A 23,563-nucleotide genomic window follows, 5' to 3' on the forward strand; every position below is an offset into this window, starting at 1 on the left:
AGGGAGAGGGGATGGAGTGCCTGGCGTCGGGCCGGCCTCTAGCCTGGTGTGGGGACCAGCGCCTGAATGCGGTGGGGGAGAGAGGCAGGCGGGCCTCTGTCTCCATCTCCAGCCTCCAGATGTTTGCTCCTCACTGGCCCGGTGGTACTTGGAACGCAGCTGCAGCCCAAGAACCCCCCAGCCCAGCCCAGCCCATTCCCCTGGTGGTTCTTAAGACCTGGGAGCTAGCCCTTATAGAGGAAGGGGCTGGGGGGGGTGGCAAGGAACCCAGTACAGAGAAGGTGGGGAGGGAGTGGCAACCTGGAGACCCCCCCCCTTATAAGGGAGGGGGTCCTGGGGGGTTAACAACCCTGGATCCCCCTTGTAAGGGAAGGGGCTCTGGGGGGTTAACAACCCTGGATCCCCCTTATAAGGGAGGGGGCTCTGGGGGGGGACAACCCCAGACCTCCCCTTACGAGGGGGTCTTGCTTCTATTGTCGGGGCTCCCTGACTCCTTACATTCCCTCCTCTAGGCCAGAACATGCCCAGGTGGTCATGGTCGTGGTGGCTCCTCTTGGCGACCGAGCTCACGCGAGTGTGTGGTGAGTGGCCGGGGGCTCCCCTCAGTCGGCAGGAGGGGTCGAAGCGCCCCAGCCCTGAGTCCGGGGGACCCCAGGTTGTCGGAGGGCACCTCTTAAGTCCAGGCGCCTTCTTGCTGACCCCCGCACCGGTACCCAGTTATCTGAGCTGTTCTTCCACCAACGCAGCATTGAGCTTCTCCCCCCCCCCTTTTCCTGGGTGCATTTTGAGGATGTAACTGGCAGGGGGTCATTGGGTCGGGGGTTATGGTGCCTGGCCCCTTGGCCCCCGAGCCGTCCAGGGTGGGTGGGGACGCACACACCAGAACCCGGCAGGTCCCCGTCCACCCTGGTCCACGTGATAGGAGGAGGGGAGTATGGAGACATGATGAAGGTTGTCCAGGCAGAGGCTTCTGTCTGTGAACGGCACGGTCACTCAGGCCATGCAGGAAAACCCCGGGCAGAGAGCTGAGGGGCCGCCCCACTACCAGACGCTTGTCTGGACAGCAGGGGAGAGCGGCCTCTTCTGGGGACACTGACCAAGAACTTTCTGCAGAGAATGCAGGGGCCAGCCCCCTAAGGTGGGCTGGGGGAGCGGGCTCACAGTGACCATTTGGGGCGTCATCCAAAAAGGGCTTTGTTTGGGCCGAGCTCCCAAAGTAGGGGGGGCAGAGGCGGTGACGCTAGAACATGGGTCACTTGGGAGGAAGGGGGTGAGCCTTGGGGGGGGGAACGCTTCTCCAGCACTTCTGCTTCTCTGCATTGGCTTGTGAGCTGCTCTGCTAAGGAAGGCCAGAAAATGGGCCAGTCGGCAGTTCTGGAGGGCCCCCCCCCCCACCACAGAGCGGTCACATGGTCAGGCAGTGGATCCTGGCCGGCCCAGAGCAGAGGGTCGCCTCCCTAGGCCCTGGCAGCCCCGAGGGTGACCTTTTGGGGCCAGCTGGCTCTTCCTGTGATCGAGCCTTGGCGGGCCGGGCAGACGCTGTCCTTCCTCCCTGGTCCCCCCCACTCCCCATGCAGCCTGAGGCTGGCCTGGCTTGGAGTTGTAATCTCTGCTTATCTGCTCCCATCAGGCGCCACTGTGAGCCTCACCGCCCCTCTGATGGTGAAACTTGAGAATGGTGACTCCAGAAATGTCACCATCACGCTGGGGTGAGTATGTCAGCCCCTGCTAGGACCCTGCTCCTCAGGGCCTGGTGGAGAGAGGGGGTGTGTGTGTGAATTGTGAGTGTGTGTGTGTGTGTGTGTGTGAGAATTGTGAGTATGTGTGTGTGTGAGAATTGTGAGTGTCTGTGTGAGAATTGTGAGTGTGTGTGGGTGAGAATTGTGAGTGTCTGTGTGAGAATTGTGAGTGTGTGTGTGGGTGTGAGTACGTAGAGGTGTGTAAGCCTTGTATATTGTTGGGGGTGTCAGTGTGTGTGGAGCATGAGTGTGTGAGGATAGGTGTGTATGGAGGCGCAGTGTGAGTGTGTAAGGGAGTGGGCCAGGACGCTATGGCCGTGTGGGCCCACATGTTGTCCAAGGGTTGGGTGGGGGCAGGGAGGGAGCAGGTCTTCCTCTTGGCCCCCCCCCCTCCCCCCAGGCCTCACCTGCCCCTTGCACAGACCCCTGGACCGGCAGCTCTTAACCTTTGCCCTGTCATGCCCCACCTCTACCCCCTCACACATTTGTGTCCTGTGTCCCCCCCCCCCACAGACAGGTCAGTGTGGGAGAGCCTGGAAACCGTCTCAGAGCAAGGTGTGAGCTTCGTCAGGGCTGCAGCAGAGGACTTTGAACTTGGAGGGGGTGGGGGGAGCCAAGCTGGACCGGTGGGGAGGGGCTGGCTGGGGAGACCCCCCCCCCCCACGCCATGGCCATCATTGCCCACCCTGGGCCCTCCGAGCAGTCAGGCTGGCTCTGTCTTCCCCATAAGCACCCCAGCTGTGCCCCCCGCCCATCCTCCTGTGCCACGCCTCTCTACACCCAGGCTCCCCCCACACCCTGGGGTGGGGGCAAGAGGGCTCCCTCCTCCTCCTGCCTGACTTGACTAGCCCTAACCTCCCTCCCTCGCTCCCCACCTCCTGAGGTTCCAGAGGTGACCTCGTTCTCGTCCTTCCCAGGGCTCCTCTGGACGTCACCTCGGTGGTAACGCTGGACGTCCTCTATGTTTCCAAAAACAAAACCATCCTCGAGTTTCCTGATGAAGTAAGCGTCTCGTTGGCCCCGTGGGGGGAGGGTTCCTGGGAGCCCCTCCCTCAAGGCCGGGGAACGGGGGCTCCCTCGCTCTGCGCAGTGCCGCGTGGGCAGGGGTCTCTGCTGTCTCTCACAGGTCATGGTGCTGGCGGGGCAGAAGTCTTCCTTCTTCTCTGTGACCGGGCGAGATGTGGGCCAAGTGACTCTGGGTCTGAGCTTGAACTGCTCCAACCAGACCAGGTGAGCGGGGCCAGAGCCAGGCCAGGCGGGGTGGGCAGAGAAGCCGCCCAGCCTCACCCCCTCACTGCTGCATCCTGATTCCTGCGCAGGACAGCCGTCCACTTCCTGGTGTTCCGCAGCTGCGTTCTGGAGTGGCTTAACCAGGTCATTGGATGGATCTACTTTGTTGCCTGGTCTGTCTCGTTCTACCCGCAGGTGTTTGAAAACTGGAGACGCAAGAGGTAAAGGGGGGTGGGGGCCACTGGCCTCATCTCCCCAGGAGGAGGGGCAGCCTGGTGCGTCTGAGCGAGTGAGCGGGGCCTTGCTGAACCTGCAAGAGGCTGATGGTGGAGCAGTGGGGCTGGAAGCCCCTGCCCAGGGAGGCGGCATCCTGCTGGGGCTGTTGGGCCTCAGGCTTCCCGGCCCCAGCCAGGCGCTCACCCCGGTTTGTGCCCTAAAAGCTTGGCTGGGGCAGGCAGGCAGGTGGGCGGCCAGGTGCCATGGCCTGGGCCTCGAACAGTGCTGCGCAAGGGCTCGCCTGGACAGTCCGATCATGCTGTCTGCCACCCATCGGGGTTCTATTATCAGCCCCCAGCTGGCAGCAGGCGTCCTGAGGGAAAGGTGGGAGAAATGGCCAACCCCCTCCATGTCAGGGAGGCCTGAGAGGTCAGCGGGGAGAGCCAGTGCTCTACCATGTAATGTAATCTTTTAGAGACTGGCTTATACAGTCACCAAAGGAAGAAGGGAGCAGTGCCCACCAAAGCACTCACATGCACACACACACCCCTGCTGCCATGTTGGAAGGAGGGATCCCCAAGCTTGGGGAGGGGGACCCAAGAGAAAGTCTTGAGCCTGGGGAGGCTGTGGAGAAGGTCCTGAGTCTGGGGCGGGGCTAGAGAAGGTCCTGAGCCTGGGGAGGGCTAGAGAAGGTCCTGAGCCTGGGGGGGGCTTGGAGAAGGTCCTGAGCCTGAGGAGGGCTAGAGAAGGTCCTGAGCCTGAGGAGGGCTAGAGAAGGTCCCGAGCCTGGGGGGGCTTGGAGAAGGTCCTGAGCCTGAGGGGGCAGGGAGAATGTCTTGAGCCTCGGGGGGGGGGGGGGGGGGGGGGGAAGGTCCTGAGCCTCGGGGGGCCCCTAGAGAAGGTCCTGAGTCTGGGGGGCCTGGAGAAGGTCCCTGTATCTCAGGGGGCCCTACAGAAGGTCCCTGCATCTCAGGGGGCCCTACATAAAGTCCCTGCATCTCGGGGGGCCCTACAGAAGGTCCCTGCATCTTGGGGGGACCTCTACAGAAGGTCCCTGCATCTCGGGGGGACCCCTACAGAAGGTCCCTGCATCTCGGGGGGGCCCTTAGAGAAGGTCCCTGCATCTCGGGGGACCCTACAGAAGGTCCCTTCATCTCGGGGTCCGAGAGAAGGTGGCTGGCCTCCCTGCGTGGCCCTGCAGCAGGGCGGTGGGGGGAGGGGCTGCTTCTCACCAGTGACCGCTGGCCCATGGCTCACACAGCCCATGAGGGGAGTGGGGCTGACTCCTGCAGTCTTGGCCGCCGTCCCCCAGCCTGTCCTGATCCTGGGTCAGGTTCTCCCCATCGGGCACTTCCACAGAGGGGGTCTTCCCGGGTTTCTTAAGCAGAAGTGGGGAGCGTTCTCTGGGTGCGTGGAGGGGAGGGGCGGCTGAGGCTCCCCAGGCTCCGGTTGTGAGGTTCTCTGCTCATCATATCGCAGCGTGGTCGGCCTGAGCTTTGACTTCATCGCCCTGAACCTCACGGGCTTCGTAGCGTACGCCGTGTTCAACGTCGGCCTCTTTTGGGTGCCTTCCATCAAGGTGAGGTGTGAGCTCCTCCCTCCCTGGGTGCCGCTAGTCAGCACTGCCCCACGGCTCACGGCTTCTCTGCTCCGGCCCCCCAGGAGCAGTTTCTCCACGAACACCCCACTGGCGTGAACCCCGTGGACAGCAATGACGTCTTCTTCAGCCTTCACGCTGTGGTCCTCACCCTGGTGGTCATCGGGCAGTGTTGTCTGTACGAGGTGGGTGAGGGGTCGCCGCCGTGAGGGGAGGGTCTCCCTAGCGTGGCCTGCCTCAGAAACAGAAGTCATGGCCCCAGGACAGGAGCGGCGGGGCGAGGCCCTTAGCTGGGCACACCCAGGGTCGTTGTGCCCTCAGGAGTTCACTGGGGGATTGGTGTGTGCCTCGTCTGGCTGGGCGCTGGGTGGGTTGGTTGGCGGGGACTCCCGGCAGGCGCGGCTCTTTGGCGACAGGAGAGGCTGTCTGAGGGGCCGCCCCCTCTGGGGATTTCCAGGCCCCCAGCTACAGTGTTTGGCACGGGTCGGGCTGAGGAAACAGAGACAAGGGGTGAGGTCGGGCTCCCCCGCGTGCCTGGTTCCCAGCTGAGCCCGTCTCTTCTGTGCGAGGCTCAGGTCCCTCCCGCCTCCTGACGCGTGGGGGCCTCTTGGCATCCCCGCTCAGCAGCGCCCCGCTCTATCCCCTCAGAGAGGCGACCAGACAGTGTCCCGGGCCTCCACGGGCTTTCTGGTGCTGTCCTGGCTCTTTGCCCTTGTCATGATGCTCGTGGCCGTTGCGGGGGCCATCAGCTGGTTGCAGTTCCTCTTCTGTTTCTCCTACATCAAACTCGCGGTCACGCTGATCAAGTACTTTCCACAGGTAGGGCCCGGTCCTCAAAGTGGCCAGGACGCAGGGGGTGGCGGGGGGGACAGAGGAGCTGGTGGCAGGAGGAGAGCAGCCTGAGGGCAGGGGACGCTCATGGCCCGGGGAGGAAGGAATGGACAGCCTGGGGGCCTTCGAGACCACACCAGCAGAAGTCACGGGAATTCAGAAAGCGTGCCCGTGTGCGTTGGTGGGGAGGCTTTGGACCTGTGCAGTCTTCGTGGACGTGTGCCAAGTGGGAAAGCCCACCCCTGGGAGGGCCAGGGGCTGCTGGGCGGGGAGGGGCCGGCCTGCTCACCCTCTCTGTGCCTCTGTCCATCCGTCCGCGTCTCAGGCGTGCCTGAACTTTCGCCGGAAGAGCACGGAGGGCTGGAGCATTGGCAACGTGCTCCTGGATTTCACGGGAGGCTTCTTCAGCCTTCTCCAAATGTTCATCCAGTCCTACAACAACGGTGAGTGGCCTGGCGCCCAGCTGCGGCTCTGGGCTGGGGGAGCCGGAGGCCAGGAGCAGCCTCAGGGGCAGGGCGGGCACCAGCGGTGCCTTCAGTGGTTTTTTTTTCCCCTTTTAATTATCTTTAACATTTTAAAAAAATTCTGAGTTCCAAATTTCCCCCTCCCCCACCTTGGGAAGGCAAGCGGTAGGTCAGTTCTGTGAGTCGTGCACCACGCGGCCCCATAGTAACCATGCTGAAAAGAGAAGCAGGGAAATCCTCAGATTAAAAGTGAAGGACCCTCAGCGCCCTAGACACAAATGCCCTAAATACACAGTGGTCCCTGCTCTCCTGCAGCTTCGGAGGAGGCTGGAGCGGGGCTGGGAGGAGGGCCTGACCCGGCCCGAGGCCCTCACGTACCAGGCCCTCCTCCGGACAGAGGCCGGAGTCTCTGGGCCTCACTCATGCCCTTGTCCCCCAAGAGTGGCCCGGCAGGTGGCCATCATGGAGGCTCTGACTACCCTTTGGGAAGAAAATAATGACTGCTGGTGCCTATTAGGCACCTACTGTGTGCTGGGCCTGGGGCTGCTTTCTTTACAAGTATGACCTCATTGGATCCTCACGACACCCCTAGGAGGTGGTGGGTATGGTTATTCTATCCCAGTTTTACAGATGAGGAGACTGAAGCAGACAGCTTCAGTGACTTGCCCAGGGTCACCCAGCTAGGCAGTGTCTGCGATTAGATTTGAACTCAAGTCTCCCTGCCTGCTGGCCGCGGCTGGGCCGAGGGAAGGAGGGCTCCCCTGGGGCTCACGTGAGTGCCTTCTCTTGCCTGGTCACAGATGAGTGGACCCTGATCTTTGGAGACCCCACCAAGTTTGGCCTCGGAATGTTCTCCATCATCTTTGACATCATTTTCATCATCCAGCACTACTGCTTATATAGACAGCCAGGGTACGAGCAGCTCACCTAGCTCTGTCGGACAGCCCCACCAATCCCGTAGGCTGAGGAGCCACGGCCGGTCCTTTGTCGGCTCTGCTGTCCGGATAGCGGGAACCTCATCATCCGAGCCACGGCCCTGACGGATGGCGATCCTGCCTCTGCCTGCCGGACACGCTCGCTTACTTGCTGGCTCGCGGGGGGCCTCGGCCCCACTCTCACGTCTTAAGCCAATTGTCCGCTGAGATTAAAACCCACTGATCTGGCTCGAGACGTGTGCGCCCAGGAGGACGGGATTGGTGTCTGTCTGGGGTCCCTCCTCCCCCCAGGCCTCCCGGCTCCTCCCAGCGGCCGGCGCAGAGGCCGCTTTCTCCCAGGATGCCGCCACTTCCCTGGTGCTCAGGAGTGTCTTTCTTTCTGTTTTGTGTCTTCAAGGCTCCTGCCACCCTTCACAGGTTCTGAGGCGCGTCTCTAGTAGCATCGTGCCAGAGGAGGGAGGAGGGAACAGGGAGCACAGCCATCCTGGCGCCTGCTGTCTGTCTGTCTGTTGCTGCTCTGTCCAAGCATCCCAGCCCGAGGCTTCTGCCAGGAAGGGCCCCGCTCCTTCCTAGCGTGCATGCCGACGCTGTTTCCTCAGGTTCCCTGACCCAGGCCCCTGCTGGCCCCTGCCCGGAAGCTGCTAACCATGCGGGGCCTGGCCTGAGGCACAGTCCCGCAGCTTTTTGGGGGGAGGGGGCGGTCTTACCGAGCTTTACTCAGCTGCCTCCCCATGACCACACTCCCAAAAGCAGGTTTTTTGAGGGGTGGGGAACCTCGGGCTCCACAGACACACGCATGCACACCACACACACACACACACGACACATGCACACACAGACATCCACATACCATGTACACACCCCCATCCAGCCCATGAGCCTCCCCTCCCTTCCCCTCCTGCCTACCCCTCCATTCCCTGCCTGCCTACCCCTCTATTCCCTGCCTGCCTACCCCTCTGTCCTTCCTGCTCTATGTGGGTGTGGGGCTGTATCCTTCCTGGGCCCTGGGCAGCCACCAGCCCCAGGCCTCCAAGGCTCTCTGCGGTCTCCCCCCACCCCTCTCCTGCTTCTGCTCCAGGAAGCCCTGCAATGATGGTGGTGGTTTGTGGACATGATTTTTTTCTACTTCCTATGTATTTTATTTTTAAAAGATCAATGTAAGAAATCGAGAGTTTTAAATTAAAACTAACAGTTAATTTTCCATACTATTGCCCAATGACCTCGTTTTAACAGTCTGATTAACCCTTGTCACCAGCATCTGGACCCTTTGCTCCCCACCCCCATTAACAGGTGAAGAAAGTCCCACGCGCCCCTAGCAGAGACCTCCGCGGTGGCCACTTTGTTAAAAAAGAAAACAGATTACTAAGCTCTCCTCATCAGAATTGGGTCACCTGCTCTGGACGAAGGTTTTTTTGTGATTTCCAGTTTTAAGATTCTGATTTCACCCGGCACACGGCAGGAACCCAGGCCTTGAGGCCGCGGCTCTGACCATTTTCTCTCCCCGGCTTGTCCAACCCCAGCAGCACCCCAAACCCTGATGTCAGATAAAAAATGTCTCACTTGTGAATGAGGAAAAATACAGGAATTCTAGCTTCATTTATTGAGTATAAGAAGCGAACGATATAAGAGATAGTAACAAAGATAAGGCCTGTGGGCTGGTTAAAAGATTTATTCCTACCAGGTTAGCATTTTCAAAATTCGATAGAAATTGCTACATATAAAATTTTAAGGAAAAATACAAAAGGGACCCGTCATCCCAGGAGTGGCAGCTTCACAGGCCGGGGGTGGGGGGGTGAGGGGGCAGGGCAAGGACAGGGATGCTGTCTGGAGACTCCTGAAATCTCTAGGGAAGGGGTCAAAGGCTGGAGGTGGTGGGCTGGCAGGCGCTGCCCCCCCTCCACAGTCTGGGTGCCTAACCTTGGGAAAAGTCCCACTGCGTCCCTCGGTGGGGAAGGGGAACCCTGCTCAAGGAGAGGTGCTGGGATAGGGCAAAGCCCAGTGCTGAGGGCAGCCCCAGGGTCCTGGGCCTCGCCCCAAGAACAGTCCTGGAGGTGAGCCCAGGCAGGCTGGGGCAAGCCACACCAACGCTGCAGGGAGGCCTTAGCGACATCGATGGAGTACAGCTGCAACGGTCCGTGTCAGTCCATGTGGCCAAGGTGAAGAGGGATGGGAGCCCAGGCCCTGCCCCCGACTCACCCTGACTCTCTTCTTTGGCTTACTGCATTGATGCCAGGACTCCCCAAAATACAGGCTTTACTGGGCACCAAGCTGCCCCCTGCGTGGCTCTGGGTCTTTGAGTTCCAGCCTCTGTCCTCCACCCACATCTCCCCAGGGCTCAGGGGATTGGGGACGTGCCCCACCCGCGCGGAGGGAGGCCCTACGCCAGCATGGACTGCTGCACTGCCTTCTGCAGACCCTGCCGCGTGACCAGCAGCCGCACCACCTCCTCGCTCCTCTTGGTCAGTCTTTTCCTGGCTTGGTCATGTGTCACCATGGTCATGTCCCAGCCGTTCACCTGTGAACCACAGACTTGCTCTAGCCCTTCTCATGGCCCAGGATGCCCACCTGGGGGGCACCCCGAGGCCTTGGTCCAGCCCACCTGGACACGCTGTGTCCAGGGCATTCCCTGCTGTCCCGGCAGAGCTTTCAGGATCCTCCCGGGCCTGAGAGGACTCCCACCACCGCAGCCCTCAACAGACTGAGAACGACCTCCCTCAGGGGCCCATAGGGCGGCTCAGGGAGGCTCCTGGAAAACGTTGTGAAGATGCCTGAGCTAGGGAGGGCCCCCCCAGGGACCAGCCAGCCTGCTGAGGTCAGTCCCCAGGTGGCACTTCCCCCCCCCCCCCCCCCCAGGACCAAGAGGATGGAGTTCAGAACTAGGGTGCCACATGCTATGGGACAAACAACTTTCGATTCAGTTTGGCTCAATCTCTTCCGTGGAGGCCCAGGGTCTAATGTCCGTGGCCTGAGGCCAGCCTGCCTGCCCAGCACTGAGTGCCACGCAGCCTCAGGGGAAACAGGGTCAGAACCATTTAGAAAAGAAAGTACAAGTCTGCCTTTTTGCCATGAGGCAGGAAGGTGCCACGGAAGACGGGGTCACGGACATGGCTAACGGTTTTAACCATTTCGATCTGGTGGGTGAGTGGAGCTGGAAAGACATTTGCTGCCAGCACTCAGTGAGAGGGGTGCAGAGGAAGATGTTGGCTGAGCTGAGAGGGAGGAGACAGGGAGGCCAAGGGGGGCTGTGAAGACAAGCCGAGGAGCCCACCTGGGGCAAGCTGCGTTTGGGGCGCTGGGGGTATGTGCCTGCGCTCAGGAGACAGGACTGCAGAGATAGTCAGGAGAAGGGGCTCGGCCCAGCCGCACTGGGGAGGCCCAGGAGGGCCCCACACCAGGACCACTTTGGGAGAGGCATGGAAGGGTCTGGGGAGCCATGGAAGCGTCAGAGGAAGAGTGACTTTCTCCCTGTGGGATGCACACTGGCCCTGAGGACAGGGCCTGGTACAGTATAGGCCCTTGAGAAATGGCAGTGTGCACAGAACGCTGGACCTGGGGTCAGGATGACCTGAGTTCAAATCCAGTTTCAGACACTGACTAGCTGTGTGTCCCTGGGCAAGTCATTTCACCACTGCCTGCCTCAGTTTGTTCAACCATAAAATGAGGATCACAACAGCGCCACCCTCCCACACCTGCAAGGTCCTTGGGATCCAAGCTGGGCTGATGCATTTAGCGGGGACCACCCAATGTTAGGAGGGGTGAGTCTGGAGTGAGCCCATGGACCACTGCTCATGGCCAGGGATCCAGAGATGACTAACCTTCCCTCCCTCACACCCTCCTCACCTGCATTATCTTGTCTCCGATCTGGAGGCCGGCCACCTCTGCAGGGCCCCCTTCTGACACCCTGGTGACATAAATGCCCTGTGAGGGGGACAGCGTCATTGCAGGACCATACAGAGGCAGGGTCCCCCCTTCACCCCGCTCCTGGCCCAGGAAGGCACAGAACCCCTTCTAGAGCCAGGGAACCCCAATGGATTTCAGGCCTGATCAGGAACACAGGGTAGGAACCAAGCCCGTGGAGACTTGCCCAGTAGATGGATGTCTGGGGCCCGTCTGCAGAGCGTGGGCCCTCCTTGTCCCCTACAGGCGGCCGCCCTCACCTTGTCTGTCTTATCTTCTGAGAAGGGGTTCTGTGCAGGGTCCTGGTCAATGCCCCCTCCGATGCTGAATCCAAGAATCAGGTTTTCACCTTGCCGCAGTTTATGAATTTCTACTCTTTGCTACTTAGAAAAAAGGGAGGAAAACCAGTTAGCGGCCAAAGTTGTCTTTGCAGGGATGATGGGAGGCATGCGGGCCCTTGTGGTCCTGCCTGCCGGGCTCTCCACACGTCCAAGAGGGAAAGCAACGGTTTGGATTCAAAAGCTTTTAGCTGAAAGTCTTCAGACCCCAAATCATCCCTGCCAGCTGCCCTGCCCTCTCCTGTGGGAGTGCGCATGGGGTGGGCAAGGATCTGGCTTCTGAATCACCAAGGGCCCGGGCCACGGCTGCCCCCCCCCAGGGAAGGTCCCCCAATCTGAGCTGGGGGGAGTGGCTCTGCTCCTGCCCACCCAGGCACACCCTGGGGCTTCCCCCTCATCTGTTCCTGGCTCTGCCCCCTCTCACTAAACTGTCTCATCTGTCCTCTTCTCCACTGTTCTTCACATTTCTTTTTCTTGTCTTCTGGACACCCTTTCCCTGCTTTTCTGTGACTCTGTTTCTTAACCACCCCCAAAAAAGCTCTCCCTTTCAACAATGAAGGTGTGGCCACTCTGAAAACCTACCTCTCACCACACCTTGGCTTGCTCCCCATTCATGGGAATCAATACAAAGAGCCGGACAGTTCCCCATCCCCACCCCAAACCACACTCTGGGGTTGTTGAGGCCTTTCAGGACCTGGAGGGAGGGAGGGAAGAAGGGAGGAAAAGAGGAAAAAAGGAAAAGGAGGGAAGGAAGGTGGGAGGGAAGGAGGGAGGACTTCTTAAGCACCTGGCTGTGCCAGGCTGTGCTAAGCACTTTACATCTGTTATCTCTTTGGTTTCTCTCAAGCACCCTGGGAGGGAGGAAGGGGCTGTTATGATCCCCTTTCACAGATGAGGAAGCTGAGGCACAGATCTGCCCTGTCATGGGTCGCTAGCTCCCCCCATAGGATCTTGAGCAAGTCTGAGCCCTGGCTCTCAAGGTCTCATGATGATGGTGGTACCAGACAGTTTCTGAGGTTCCTCCCTCCCAGCCTCGCGGATGCCACAGGCTGCTCTCTGGCCCTAAGCCCGCTGGCTGCCTCTTCCCACTAAAGACCTAGAGGGCTTTGGGGCACCCCACAGAGAAATCATTTTTCCTGCCTGTGTCCGAGAGAGAAAGGTTACAGGCACGTCAAACATTAGCTTTAGAGACAGGAGAGGCCTAGAATGAAAAACCACGCAGCCAGGCCCGCTGCCCCGTCCAGTGGAGAGAGCCTAGCTCTGGACCCGCAGGCCCTGGGCTCACTCCCTGCCTGTGTGAGCAGCCCCCGGCCTTTGGCATCGGTGTCTCTGTCAGAAGGTAAGGAGGCCGATGGCACCTTGCTAGGACCGGGAGCAATCATCCCTGCCCGTGTTGTCCATCCTCGAGAGGACAGAGTGCCCCCCTACCCCCCAGCACAAGCTGGCACAGCCAGAGACGAGAAGCCCGCCTGGGGCAGGGGCCCGAGGAGACAGAAGCTTGTGGAACTGAGCCAGGGCTGTGCCCAGTCCCCCAACACGCAGGGGCTACACACCCTGAATGGATTCTGCTGCGTCGCAGGCGGCCTCTGCTGACGGGGACAGGGAAGGGGACAGGCCGGGGTCCCCCTGGGCCTCACTCCTATCATAACTGCATGAGGGGGTGCACTCCTGCTCCAAGGACGCGTGCCAGGGAAAGCCCTGCATCATCGGCCCCCAAACGCCCTGGGGTCCCCGCTGAGTCACCACTGCCAACACCTGCTTCCAAATCTGCCTTGGCTACAGCAGCAGGGAAAGAGCCCGTACGGGGCCCCAACGGACGGACGGAGCAGGCAGCAGAAGGACAGACGGATAGATGGACGGACGCTCGGACAAATGTCTTCTCTTCTCGGGAAGCCAGGCTTCAGCAACATCCCACTGAGGCCTGTCCACCTGGAACATCTCCGAGTGCTGGGAGCCACACCCTCCCCCCCAACACACACACTCACACACCAATACCCACTGCAGCACACACTCCCACACGCACACAGACACACACTCTCACTCATTCCCACATCCACCCCACCATCCGCCTCCTTCTCCTTTTTAAACTGCTGGCACAGCCCTCTCGGTTCCGTGTGCACCCCGGGTCCCCAGAAAGCCCATCCCGTCCCCCTGAATTCCACCGCCCTCCCACGGCTGACTGTCAGCCATCTGTGTGGGGGTGAGCCCCTGGAGGGCACGGGCTGTGTTTTCCCGGTGCTGGCCCTCAGTACAGTGCCTGGCATTCAGTTGGTGCTTAATAAATGTTTCCTCTCCCTTGTCTGTGCCCGAGGCCCCAGACAACAGGATACCAATTCTAGTCCGGTGAGAGCTTCACCATGGGCTGTTGGGCAGGAATGTTTTCTGATCTGGTCTTGAAGCCTTGCAGGAAAGGAGGGAGGGGGGGGGCATACAGCATCCCCTCTTGACCATCTGCCCCTCAGCTAGGCTGAGGAATGGGACGGGAACAGGCTGCTACAAGTAAGTCATGGAAGGAAGGAAACCAGGAAATGGTGACTCATTGTCAGCAAAGGGCTGGAGATCAGCTGCCATTCCAGATTTCTGACTCAGCCCCAGGCAGCCTCCTCTCCTCCCTCTCCTCAGTTATGCCCTTTGCGGCCCGGGTGGGCGGAGTGTTCCATGAAGGGAAAGAGTGAAGGTCTGGGAGCCCTGGGGGCCACATCAGGCACTGCAGCCCTGGGATGTCCAGCCTCGGGCCTTAGGCAGGGCTGCCACTAAGAGGCCCTCCAGCATTTGTCAGGGCCCGCCTGCTGCTGGCTGCTGTTCAGGACTGGCCAGGCCTTCCAGGCCTTCGGGAGCCAGACTTGGGCCAGACGTTTTCTGACTCCCCCCCCCGCGGGCAGGGGCCTTTCCTGGTCCCCCCAGCCCATCCTGGAGGGATCTCCTATGTCCACAGTGGTCCCCACGCTGGCCCCTCTGTCACCGTGCCTGGCATATAGTGGGTGCTTTACCAATGCCCCCAGCCAGTCCTGACTTCCCCAAGTAGGGACACCTTCTTCCAGAGCCAAAGGCCTGGTCAGTCATGAGCTCACCTCCTCCTGGCCTTCCTGACGCCCGACTGCACAAGGCGGTTTGTACCGCCGAACTGGACAAGGTGTGACTCATGAGCTCGGGCCAGGGGCAGACTCTGGGATGGGCCAGCGGCTGTCCAGCTCAGGAAGGTCCTGGATGCGAGCTCCGGGCGCCTCGAGACGCTCCTCCCCCTCCCCCTGCAGGGCCCTTGTGCCCCCTACCACAGAACGGGGGAGAGGACCCCAAAAGAGCCCAGCGACATCCCAGGCTCACCAATGGCCGGGCCCCGCCCTGGTGCGTGACCCCCAAGGCTGCCCGGGCTGCCCACAAAGGCAAAGCGGGGACCACCGGGCCAAGCAGGGGCTGGAAGGAAGACCTGGAGACGAAGAGGGGTCTGGGGGCCAGAGGGGCGGCGGGAGCTGCCCCCACTCACCGCTCGCAGGGGGGTGTCGTGCTCCCCGTGCTTGGGGACCCCGCGGTGGGCAGGGGGCAGCCCTTGGGTGTCTCAGGGGGCGCGCATCGGGCACGAGCCTGCCCCTCCCCCTGCTCTCGGGGGCGCGCCCCCCGTCTCCGCCTCCACATCCCGCACCCCGCTTCGCGGCGGGGACCCCCGGACCCCCGGAGCCCACACTCACCACCACCGCGGTGACCGGCTGTCCAGGCACGTAGGACATCTTGGCTGCGGCTCCGATCCCACCCAGCCCCACCCTCAGAACAAAAGGGCTCGGGCGGCCCCGCCCCTCATGAATCATGCATGAGCGCCGCAGCCAATCACCGAGGGGACCGCCCTTCCCGGGCTCCGCCTCTCAGCAAGCGTCACAGAGCATGCGCAACGGGGCAGCAGCCGGGCGGCGGGGACGCGCATGAGTCTGCGCATGCGCCCTGACCGCTTCTCTTCTCCCGGCAGCCTCAGGGCCAAGATGGCGTCCGTGCGGTCGCCGTCGTCTCCGCCCTGCTGAGGGAACGACGCGGTCACCGTTGCCGCCGCTACCCAGGCCAGGTACGACCCTGGGGACCCTACGGGGCCCCTCCCTCCCCAGGGACCCGTGACCCAGCCGGCCTGGGGTCAGGGGTCAGGGGTCAGGGTCTCTCCCTGCCTCCAGAGCCAAGCCTCTAGTGAGGCTGGGCCCCGCCCCGCCCCCGCCACCTCTTTGGGTTAGGGTCCTACGTGCCCCCCCCCCCCGCATTTAGCAGCACCGGTGGGGGGTGGCGCGGACCTGGCACTTGGGGGGCACCCCCTCAGGCCAGAACCGGGGCACTCCTGCCCCCTCCCCTCCCCCACCCCGGGCCTGGGCGCCTCCAGCCCGGGCCTGGCACAGAGAAGGGGCTGATCAGAGCAGCTAGACACGAGGGAAGGAGGTTTGGGGGCCTCCCCCAGCCCCCTCCTGGCATTCCTCAGCAGCCCCTCACGCCCCTTGTGGACGTGGCAGCTCGATCACCCAGTAATTTTGCCCGCCCTTCCCTCCTGGCCCAGTACCTGCGGGAGCTGCTCTCTGTGTGTGGCCGTGGCCACCTCTGTTTTCCTCAGTCTCCTCATCTGTAAAATGGGGAGGGGAGGCCGGCTGATCTCCATCGCCACCTCACCGTCTGTCTGTGGCCCCCCCGCCCCTGGCCACAGAACACTGCGGGGGGGGGGGGGGGATGATTCACGGTGCTGTCCAGCAGTCCTGTCGGACGTCTCCAGGGGACCGAAGGTCAGTCCTGTGGTTCAGTCAAAGCTTCTCCATTTCAGTCTAGCCTAGAAAGACCCTCTCTCGCTCCCTAAAGACAACCCCAGCCCCACTGACCCATAGCTGACGAGTACATGGAAAAGGAACCTTGGGAACTTGGCTTTCTTCTGCTCTGCCCCCAGTGCCACCCAGGGGAGCGTCAGGGAGAGCCATGGCCGCCACGGCCACCAAGCGCGACGGGCCCCCCTTCATTAGCGAGGCTGCCGTCCGCGGGAACGCCGCCGTTCTGGACTATTGCAGGACATCCGTGTCGGCCCTCTCCGGGGCTACAGCGGGTATCCTGGGCCTGACCGGCTTCTACGGCTTCGTCTTCTATTTCCTGGCGTCCACCCTCCTCTCTCTGCTCCTAGCCCTCAAGGCCGGAAGACGATGGAACAAGTATTTCAAATCCAGGCGACCGCTCTTTACTGGGGGCCTTGTTGGGGGGCTCTTCACCTACGTCCTTTTCTGGACTTTCCTGTATGGCATGGTGCACGTCTACTGAGGGAAAGGGGGTCGGCGTGCGCAGAAAGACTCTTGCTGGGGTTAACAAGATGTGGTCTGCTAGTTTTCCAAGGGAATTGACTGTTTGTGCTGTTAATATTATTAGTAACTTATGTTGGGAGAGAGATCTCTGGTGAGAGTCCGCAGATTAAATCAGATGTGAAACGTGGCGTGCATTGTTTTCTGCTTTGTGCACACTCTGTTAGGGATTCTCTTCTGCCAGTGGCAGAGATAACCCACGAGGAGCAATGCCTCCTCTAAGCCTTGGGGAGCCCCTTGGTCAGGGCATCTTTCCAAAGCCCAGAGCCCAGCCCTGGCCCAGCCTTCGTCGGCCTCCCTCGGACGGACGCGGGGGCTCTGCGGGTCATACGTGCTCCACCGTCTGCCCTTGTTAGGAAAGAAAACTAAGCTAGATAGACATTTGGAGGGAGAATGCCTCAGGCTTCTCTCCCGTCCTCCCTCCCAGGTCACCTCCCACATAGAGGATCATGGCTGCTGCCCAGCCTGGTCGTGCTCGGTGCCCAGCAGGCCCTGCCTGGCCTCTGGGAGCTTCCCCTGGAACATGGGCCATCTCCCTCTCCCCAGCTTCACCCATACCTCCCTCTGCCTCTTTTTCTGTCTGCTGGGACGCTTTCCCTGGTATAAACTGGAGCAAGGGTGAAGAGCAGGGGAGAAGCCCAGCCACTGAGTCGGGTGCTTTTGAAGGTGAAGCTGTCTTTGTACAGCTAGGGCCACTTGGGGTTGCTAGCAGATGCTTGACTAGGAGTGCCGGGGGGAGATGGCAGAGGCCTTTGGGCCCCGAGCGAGACGGCCTTGTTCACAAAGGCACAATCTGCGCCGGCCCCCCGCAGTGAGGACACGAGAGCTGTCAGGACAACAAGCGGTGGGTATGGGAGAGGGAGAGAGGATTCCTCATCCTGATGGGCAGCTCAGCTCCCAAGAGGGAGGAATGCCAACGGCTAGACCAGAGAAGGCTCCTAAAGAAGGCAGGATGAGGCAACGCGTCCTCCGCTGAGGCCGACGTGTGGGGCACGGACACGGACGGACGAGGGGCCCAAGAGCTGGGGGGTAGACACCCTCGAGGCTGGACCCTCTGAAGGTCTGCTCGGCACAGCCTTCGGAAACCTTGGCCGATGGCCCAGCCCGGTGACCGAGGACGGGGGGAAGGTGGGCAAGGAGGTCAAGGGAAGGGAGACCCGAATGTGTCAGGAGGCAAAGGGAAGAGCCTGCGGAGCGTCGTTCCCACCCACGGTGGCCATCCGCGATCTTGGAGGAATGGACGAGGCAATCAGAGCCCGAGAGCCTGAGCGCCGGTGACCTTGGAGTCACCTTGTCCTTTTCTGAGGCCCAAAGAGGTTTGAGTGACTTGTCCTATTTTGGAAGGGAGACCAGACTCACATCTTTGTTCCCATTTCTCGTGGGTTACAAGGCGTTTTATTAAGCGTGATTGTATAAAAGTTAGCGTTGCCGTGAATGGCTGGCGCGAGCCCCAGACGTCAGAAGTCACAAGTGGGGCCGTGTCTGTCAGCTCCGCAAGCTCCAGAGACGATCCTCCAAGATGCCTCTGAGCAGACCGACGCCTGTTTAGAAATGCTCTGCCCTCACCCCCAGGCACCTGTCCCCTCTAAGGACTTGGAGGAAGGTCCCCGTGTCGCTCCTTGAGACGAGGGCTGCCTGTGTCAGGGGCCTCAGAGTGAGGTTGGCCGACTGAAGAGCGGGGCCCCCGCCAGCCCAACCTGGGGCCTCGCTCCAGAGGCCTTGTGGGAGGACGGGACTTCCCTCACTGGCCCCACAAGCTGGGTAGGAATGTTTGCAGAGCACTTCCTCAAGCCTCACCAACACCTGAACTGAATTCTAAGTTTCTGGTCCAGGGCATGAGCAGAAAGGTTCTAAATTGCGCAAGTTGCCTCTACCCAGCAAATTTCACCTAAAGCACCGCCAAAAAGATGGGAACTTGCTCAGCTGCCTGAGACACCCCCAGACAGCCAGGCAGAACGGCGGCCCCTCCTGCTTCTGACAGACCCATGCATCAGCAAGACGTGTCTACCCCCGGGTGGCGCTGCCCCAGCTAAGAGCCCCCTGGGTCGCCCTGACTCAGTTCCCTCTTCAGCGGGGCAGGGGAAGTGTGGAGGGTGCTCCTGCAGCCCCGGGGGGCCCAGGCACTGCTCCCAGCATGTTGTGGGTTCCCTCAGCCCCGCTTGGCAACAAGAGGAAGGAGATGGGGTGGCCCCCTCGGTGAGCTTGCGTCTTCCCCACCTTCCCCAATGATTTCTAAAACGTCCATTGTTTGTCCAGGGTGGCTGACCCCTCCAGAGGGCAGGCGCTGGCTGCTGACAAGACGCTGTGACTGTCAGATCCACGGGAGGGTTCTGGAGAGTGGGACGGGTTTGGGGCAGTAGACTCCGTGTGTGCCCTGTACTGGCTGAGGCCCTTCCCATTCTCCTTTGTGGCAGGGGCGCTGCCCAAGCCACTCTCAGGAGAGAGGCTCCAACTACTTCTCCACCGTCTGGACTTGCCCTAGGGGCTCCTCTCCAGTTGGGAGGCCTGAGTCCTGCTTCCCATTTACCAGGCACCTAGGCAGGAATTTTTGTGAGCTTAACCTGTGGGGAAAAATGAAGGAGAGGAGCCGTCACCATGAGACCTTAGGCCAGGGAGGCATCTCCCTGAAACAGGTCACTGGGAGCCAAGGAGGGTCTCGTCCCTGGCCTGCGGCCGGTCTGCCCCGTCAGCCTCTGGCTTGGCAGACACCCAGTGGTGCTGAATGCAGGGCAGCAGAGAGGAGGAGGCCCGCAGGGGACGGACGGGCAGCTCACCTCACTTGTTCGTATTTCTTTTCTCGATAGAAGTGGCTTTTTTTGATCAGGTAGATGAGCACTAAGTCGCAGAAGAAAGCCCCCTAAAAAACAGCCAGTGATGTCAGCTCGGGACCTCCCTGGGGGATCCCTGCCCTCCCCGAGTCTGTCCTCTGCTTTTAGCTCGTCCAAGGGCCTTTTCCCACACCCCGGAGCCTCCTGGCAGCCAGCCCCTTAGATCTCTCCCACCTCAAGAATCCCGACCTCACAGAAACTACAGCCCAGGCCCAGCACCAAGAGCTGAGCCCCCAGGGCTGCCTGGGGGAATGGGGGGAAGAAAGAAGCCGTCTCCTCTTCTTGGCCGGTGGGGACCTGCCTCGGGGCTCCAGAGTCTGGCCACTCAGGCGGCCCTGGCAGGAGGGAGAGGAGGGGGCTGGGCTGGGTACTCACAGCACCCATGAGAGCCACGCTTGTGCCCACGTTGATGACCATGGGGATGATGTTGAATTTCCCAGCCTGAAAGAGTCCAAAGGAGCCTTTGGTGGGGACAGTCAGGCTCGGGGTACAGAGGGCACATGCCCTGTCCCAGCTCGAGTGTGGGAGAGCCCGTGGCCACGCACCTTGCCATTCACCAGCACATCAAAGCGGATCCCGTAGACCTTCATCAGTGTGCGGAACTCCTCCCCGTTGGCATCTTGGTAATACTTAGCGAATCTGGTCAAAACAGGAGGCATTGATGCCAGGTTCTGGCTGTCGACCCAATCCCCACCCAAAAAGCTAATTCATGGGTCTCTAAGCACTGTCATCCCAAGAAGGAAGTCACTAGTCCTGATTCACCGCCAGCCAGGGAGGCTCTGGGTGATGGAGCCCACCCTGGCACCAGAACCCCAGGCTTTCTGCTAGCTTAGGCTGGGCGGGGGTGGGGGGGTGCTGATTCTGTTGCAGAGCTCCCTGGAGAGGCCAGCTGCACCCCTGGGGGTCCTCGATTTTCTCCCCCCCTTCCTAGGGACCCCTCCCTGTTCCCAAGAAGGGGCATCTGAGCCCTGCCTTACACCCACCAGGGGGACCACACGCCTTGTCCCCCAGGGCAGTCCCATTTACCTGAAGTTGTATCCAGAAGAGACAGACTTCTCTGCAAACCTGTTGTCTAGGCGCCTGAAGGAATACTGAGGCTCACAGGCTGAGGGACCTCTGTCCAGATCACAGTCCCATTCAATCTGAATTCCTATCACCCCCCCCTTGAGAGAGAGAGAGATTGAGAGGCAGGCAGAACTCCAGGACACAAGACACGGCTAGGCCTGGGGGGGTAGGGGGAAGAGGGAGCAGGCACGCCATCCTGGGGGTCCCCTCCCTACTCTTGGCCACCCCACCCCACAACTACCAGATGTGTCCAGATGTGTGACCCAAGGTGTGTATGAACAGGTGTCAGATGTGTATGCAAAGTATGCCAGCGCTCCAGGTGTAACGCGACACGGATTCGCATTGCCCAGGTGTGTGTGGAACATCTCCTTAGGCCAGGTGGTACAGAGCCCACGAGGAGGTGTCGGCCAGGTAGGTATAGGTGGCCCAGGACGGGACAGCCCAAGTGTCTGTTACGATGAGTCCGTGAAACTTGGGCTAAGGCCCAGATGCTCCCCCAGGCACCTGCCTCTGGGAGCTCACCGCGCTCCTGCAGCAGCAGGTTCACAGCCGCTGCTTGGGGAAGGCACGGTTGTTTAAGGGGTATTACCTCCAAGGCCATTTCCTGAAAGTCATTCCCAGTGTAGCTGACCAGAGTGCCCAGCCGGAAGATAGGGCAATAGTGGTTGTCAGGACTAAAGCGGCAGAATTTCAGAAAGCTTCTGTCCTTGGTCTGCAACACATTGGACCTGTAGAGGGAAGGTCGCAGATCCGTGACAGGGCCGTGAGCCCTATTCCAGGCCACAGACACTTAGCGATGGCTGGCTCTGGTGAGCACGCCTTAATCGGCACTGCAGATGGCACGAAGCTGGGAGGGACCACTAAGTGGACTCCAGAAAGTCGGCATGACATGCATGGAGAGACAGGCACAGCCACAGACTCCCAGAGTCAGGTGATCTGAGAGAGGCCAGCCTTCCCTGCAGATTCCTTCTCCACAGGCCCACGGGGCTGTCCCAGAGATGCCTGAAGACCAGAAGGGAAGGGGAACGTTCTAAGTGGACTGGGGTGAGAAAGATGGGGCTGGGGTTGCAAGACGAGTTGGGGGGGGGACACCGAAAGCCAGCCTCCCATCAGCGGCGTGATAGGGCAGTGCCCAAAGCGCGTGCGACTCTGGCCTAGAACAAGACCCTCCTTTTCCGCTCCAGGCATGCTCTCTGGCCCTCTTCCCTGCCTGGAGCACCTGGTGCTCCCGTTCCTGACCTCAACTTCCTGTAACCCTCCACTAAAACCCCCCTTCGACAGGAAGCCTCCCCCCACCCCTCCTAATTCTAGGGCCTTCCTTCTGATCATTATCCCTGTTTATCCTGCACATGAGCATTAGATTGGAAGCTCCTCCAGGGCAGGGACTGTCTTCTGCCTCTTTTTGTATCCTCAGCACTTAGGACAGTGCCTGGCACATAGTAGGTGCTTAAGAGATGGTTGATTGATCCTAAGTTGCTTTAAGAAAGAAAGTGACCAGTACTAGGCTGATAAGCAGACTTCCTCTGGAATGGTGTGGTTGGTTTCGGGCAAGAGAAGACTTTGGCAGGCAGGAGAGGTAAGAGGTAAGACTGGAAAGGATGGGGTGGGGGCTGTGTGCTGAAGGACTCTGAAAGCCAAACAGAGCGGTTTACAAGGCTCTAAGAGCCGCTCTTACAGAAGATCCCTTTGGCCGCTGAGTGGAGGATGGAATGGGGGGAGTTGGAAGGCAAGCAGACACACACCGCCCCCCCTCCCCGGCAGATATTACCATAGTCCAAGCATGAGATGAGGAGATGAGGGCCTGCCCCAGGGGTGGCAGTGGCAGAGGAGGGAAGGGAGCATGTTTGGGAGATGTTTCAAAGGCAGACTCAAGACTTAGCAACGAAGTGGATGTTGGGGTCAAGTGAGAGTTGGCCATCGAGGATGACAGGCCGTGTTACAAGGGGAGGGAGTGGAAGGATCCCCGAGAAGGCAGGGAGGGACACGTTGTGCTGGAGACGTCCCGTAGTCACGTTTGGAGGCCAGCAGAGAGGTTGGGGCAGGAAAGGGAGATGATCGAGATGCCCGAGTGAAGTGGGAGAGAGCTTTGAGGGCACACGTGGTCAGTGGGCACTGCCTGGATAAAGATCCGGTGAAGGAGACTGGGAAGGACCGGGATGATTGCATTTGAGACGCCACCAGTAAGTGAGGGAAAGGCTCGCCTGGGCCTGGCTTATGATGCCCACTCAATAAATCTCAATGACTGCTCCCATCACCTCTAAAATCCTGTTTAGAGCTTGTCACAACCTGGCCTCAGTCTGCCTTTCCTATCTTCTCTCTGGATACCCTTTGGGCCAACCCTGCCACTCACCACTTCCCATCGCCCTGCTTACACTGTGCCTTCCTGCCCTCTACCTAGTGGATTCTGGCCTCCTTCCAGGCTTAGCCCGGACACTCCCTTGTCCAGGATGTCTGTGGGGCCTCCCCCTTCCATCTGGGCAGTCATCAGCGTGGGTCTCCCATGTCACATCTAACCTAGTGATTTACATGTGAGCTTTCCTCTTGGAAGGACCCCCCCCACACCAAGAGGTCTCTGTGGGGACAGTCTCCAGTGCCAGAGCAGGGCTCCAAGGACTCTGACCAACACAGCCAAGGGAGTCCAGGGGCCCCCCGGTGCCTCATGCTCTCTGAGGTACGGTCCAGCCGCTGGTCTCATCTGTATGTCCCATGTGAAAGGGGCATCATGGGCTGGGGAGAGAGTGGCACGTGCCCCCCCCCAGGGCAGCTCCCTCTGCCCTTCACCCCACCTCTGCACACAGCAGACCTGCATGGCCACAGTGGCACCCTCTCCCCTTCCAAAGCCCAGCCTCAGTTTCCTCATCTGCCAAATGAAGGAAGGACACTAGCAGACCTCGAAGGCCCTTTGAGTCCCAGTGTTCCATGGCCCTGTGATCTCAGCGATGGCTCCAAGGTGGCAGCCAAGACGCACCACCGGGCTTGGTCATGGCGGTTATTCAAAGGCACCTTCAGAAAGAACTCATCACATCCACTGACATTGCAAGCATGCAGTAGTGTGAATATCTACCCCCACACGGGGCACCCTGGCAAGCTCGCCGATGCCATGCTCACAGGGCACCCTGG

At 60.5% G+C, this 23,563-nt stretch overlaps 4 protein-coding genes across 8 annotated transcripts in view; 2 read left to right on the forward strand and 2 right to left on the reverse strand.

The window, feature by feature from the left end:
* CTNS (cystinosin, lysosomal cystine transporter) overlaps window positions 1-8,589 on the forward strand; it is an 8,781-nt gene extending 192 nt beyond the window's left edge. Inside the window, exons 2-12 of one of the 2 annotated variants that reach the window (XM_027848779.1) lie at window positions 513-581; window positions 1,631-1,709; window positions 2,657-2,741; window positions 2,866-2,969; window positions 3,059-3,190; window positions 4,665-4,764; window positions 4,848-4,967; window positions 5,431-5,601; window positions 5,939-6,056; window positions 6,878-6,989; window positions 7,410-8,589. In XM_027848779.1, coding sequence (XP_027704580.1) covers window positions 521-581; window positions 1,631-1,709; window positions 2,657-2,741; window positions 2,866-2,969; window positions 3,059-3,190; window positions 4,665-4,764; window positions 4,848-4,967; window positions 5,431-5,601; window positions 5,939-6,056; window positions 6,878-6,989; window positions 7,410-7,449 — 1,122 coding nt within the window. In that variant the 5' untranslated portion in view covers window positions 513-520 and the 3' untranslated portion in view covers window positions 7,450-8,589. Of the gene's footprint in view, window positions 1-512; window positions 582-1,630; window positions 1,710-2,656; window positions 2,742-2,865; window positions 2,970-3,058; window positions 3,191-4,664; window positions 4,765-4,847; window positions 4,968-5,430; window positions 5,602-5,938; window positions 6,057-6,877 lie in introns of both variants that reach the window. The other variant, XM_027848780.1, reaches the window with a different exon arrangement.
* Window positions 8,590-8,665: 76 nt separating this feature from the next.
* Window positions 8,666-14,996, reverse strand: TAX1BP3 (Tax1 binding protein 3). Of its 2 annotated transcripts, none has more exons than XM_027848783.1 (4): window positions 14,934-14,996; window positions 11,170-11,289; window positions 10,853-10,930; window positions 8,666-9,527 (listed from the first exon to the last, which is right to left on the reverse strand). In XM_027848783.1, the coding sequence occupies exons 1-4, from the start codon at window positions 14,970-14,972 to the stop codon at window positions 9,390-9,392; spliced, it is 375 nt and encodes a 124-aa protein (XP_027704584.1). In that variant the 5' UTR covers window positions 14,973-14,996; the 3' UTR covers window positions 8,666-9,389. The 2 variants fall into 2 exon arrangements, with proteins under 2 accessions (XP_027704584.1, XP_027704583.1); XM_027848782.1 differs by lacking the exon at window positions 14,934-14,996 and adding an exon at window positions 12,801-14,307.
* Window positions 14,997-15,214: 218 nt separating this feature from the next.
* EMC6 (ER membrane protein complex subunit 6) lies at window positions 15,215-16,681 on the forward strand. Of its 2 annotated transcripts, none has more exons than XM_027848828.1 (2): window positions 15,215-15,298; window positions 16,151-16,681. In XM_027848828.1, exon 2 carries the CDS (start codon window positions 16,180-16,182, stop codon window positions 16,510-16,512), a length of 333 nt encoding a protein of 110 aa, XP_027704629.1. In that variant the 5' UTR covers window positions 15,215-15,298; window positions 16,151-16,179; the 3' UTR covers window positions 16,513-16,681. The 2 variants fall into 2 exon arrangements, with proteins under 2 accessions (XP_027704629.1, XP_027704628.1); XM_027848827.1 differs by having other exon boundaries at window positions 15,222-15,298; window positions 16,031-16,681.
* A 2,302-nt stretch (window positions 16,682-18,983) lies between these two features.
* P2RX5 (purinergic receptor P2X 5) overlaps window positions 18,984-23,563 on the reverse strand; it is a 13,541-nt gene continuing 8,961 nt past the window's right edge. For both annotated transcript variants that reach the window (XM_027848838.1, XM_027848837.1), the window contains 6 exons: window positions 21,033-21,171; window positions 20,405-20,541; window positions 19,924-20,017; window positions 19,754-19,819; window positions 19,325-19,407; window positions 18,984-19,111 (listed from right to left, as the gene is read on the reverse strand). In XM_027848838.1, coding sequence (XP_027704639.1) covers window positions 19,003-19,111; window positions 19,325-19,407; window positions 19,754-19,819; window positions 19,924-20,017; window positions 20,405-20,541; window positions 21,033-21,171 — 628 coding nt within the window. In that variant the 3' untranslated portion in view covers window positions 18,984-19,002. The remainder of the gene's footprint in view (window positions 19,112-19,324; window positions 19,408-19,753; window positions 19,820-19,923; window positions 20,018-20,404; window positions 20,542-21,032; window positions 21,172-23,563) is intronic.

The sequence above is a fragment of the Vombatus ursinus genome, unplaced genomic scaffold, assembly GCF_900497805.2.
Source record: "Vombatus ursinus unplaced genomic scaffold, bare-nosed wombat genome assembly UNPS02006874.1, whole genome shotgun sequence".
NCBI classification, from domain to species: domain Eukaryota; kingdom Metazoa; phylum Chordata; class Mammalia; order Diprotodontia; family Vombatidae; genus Vombatus; species Vombatus ursinus.

Bases quoted from the DNA above. Each gene is read 5' to 3' on its own strand.
- TAX1BP3 (XM_027848782.1), bottom strand. From the start codon at position 12,893: ATGATAGGAGTGAGGCCCAGGGGGACCCCGGCCTGTCCCCTTCCCTGT. The intron at 11,290-12,800 runs GTGTGTAGCCCC...TTTTCTAAGTAG, and splicing joins CGCAGCAGAATCCATTCAGG to CAAAGAGTAGAAATTCATAA. The intron at 9,528-10,852 runs GTGAGGAGGGTG...TGTGGTTCACAG, and splicing joins TCGGAGACAAGATAATGCAG to GTGAACGGCTGGGACATGAC.
- EMC6 (XM_027848828.1), top strand. From the start codon at position 16,180: ATGGCCGCCACGGCCACCAAGCGCGACGGGCCCCCCTTCATTAGCGAG.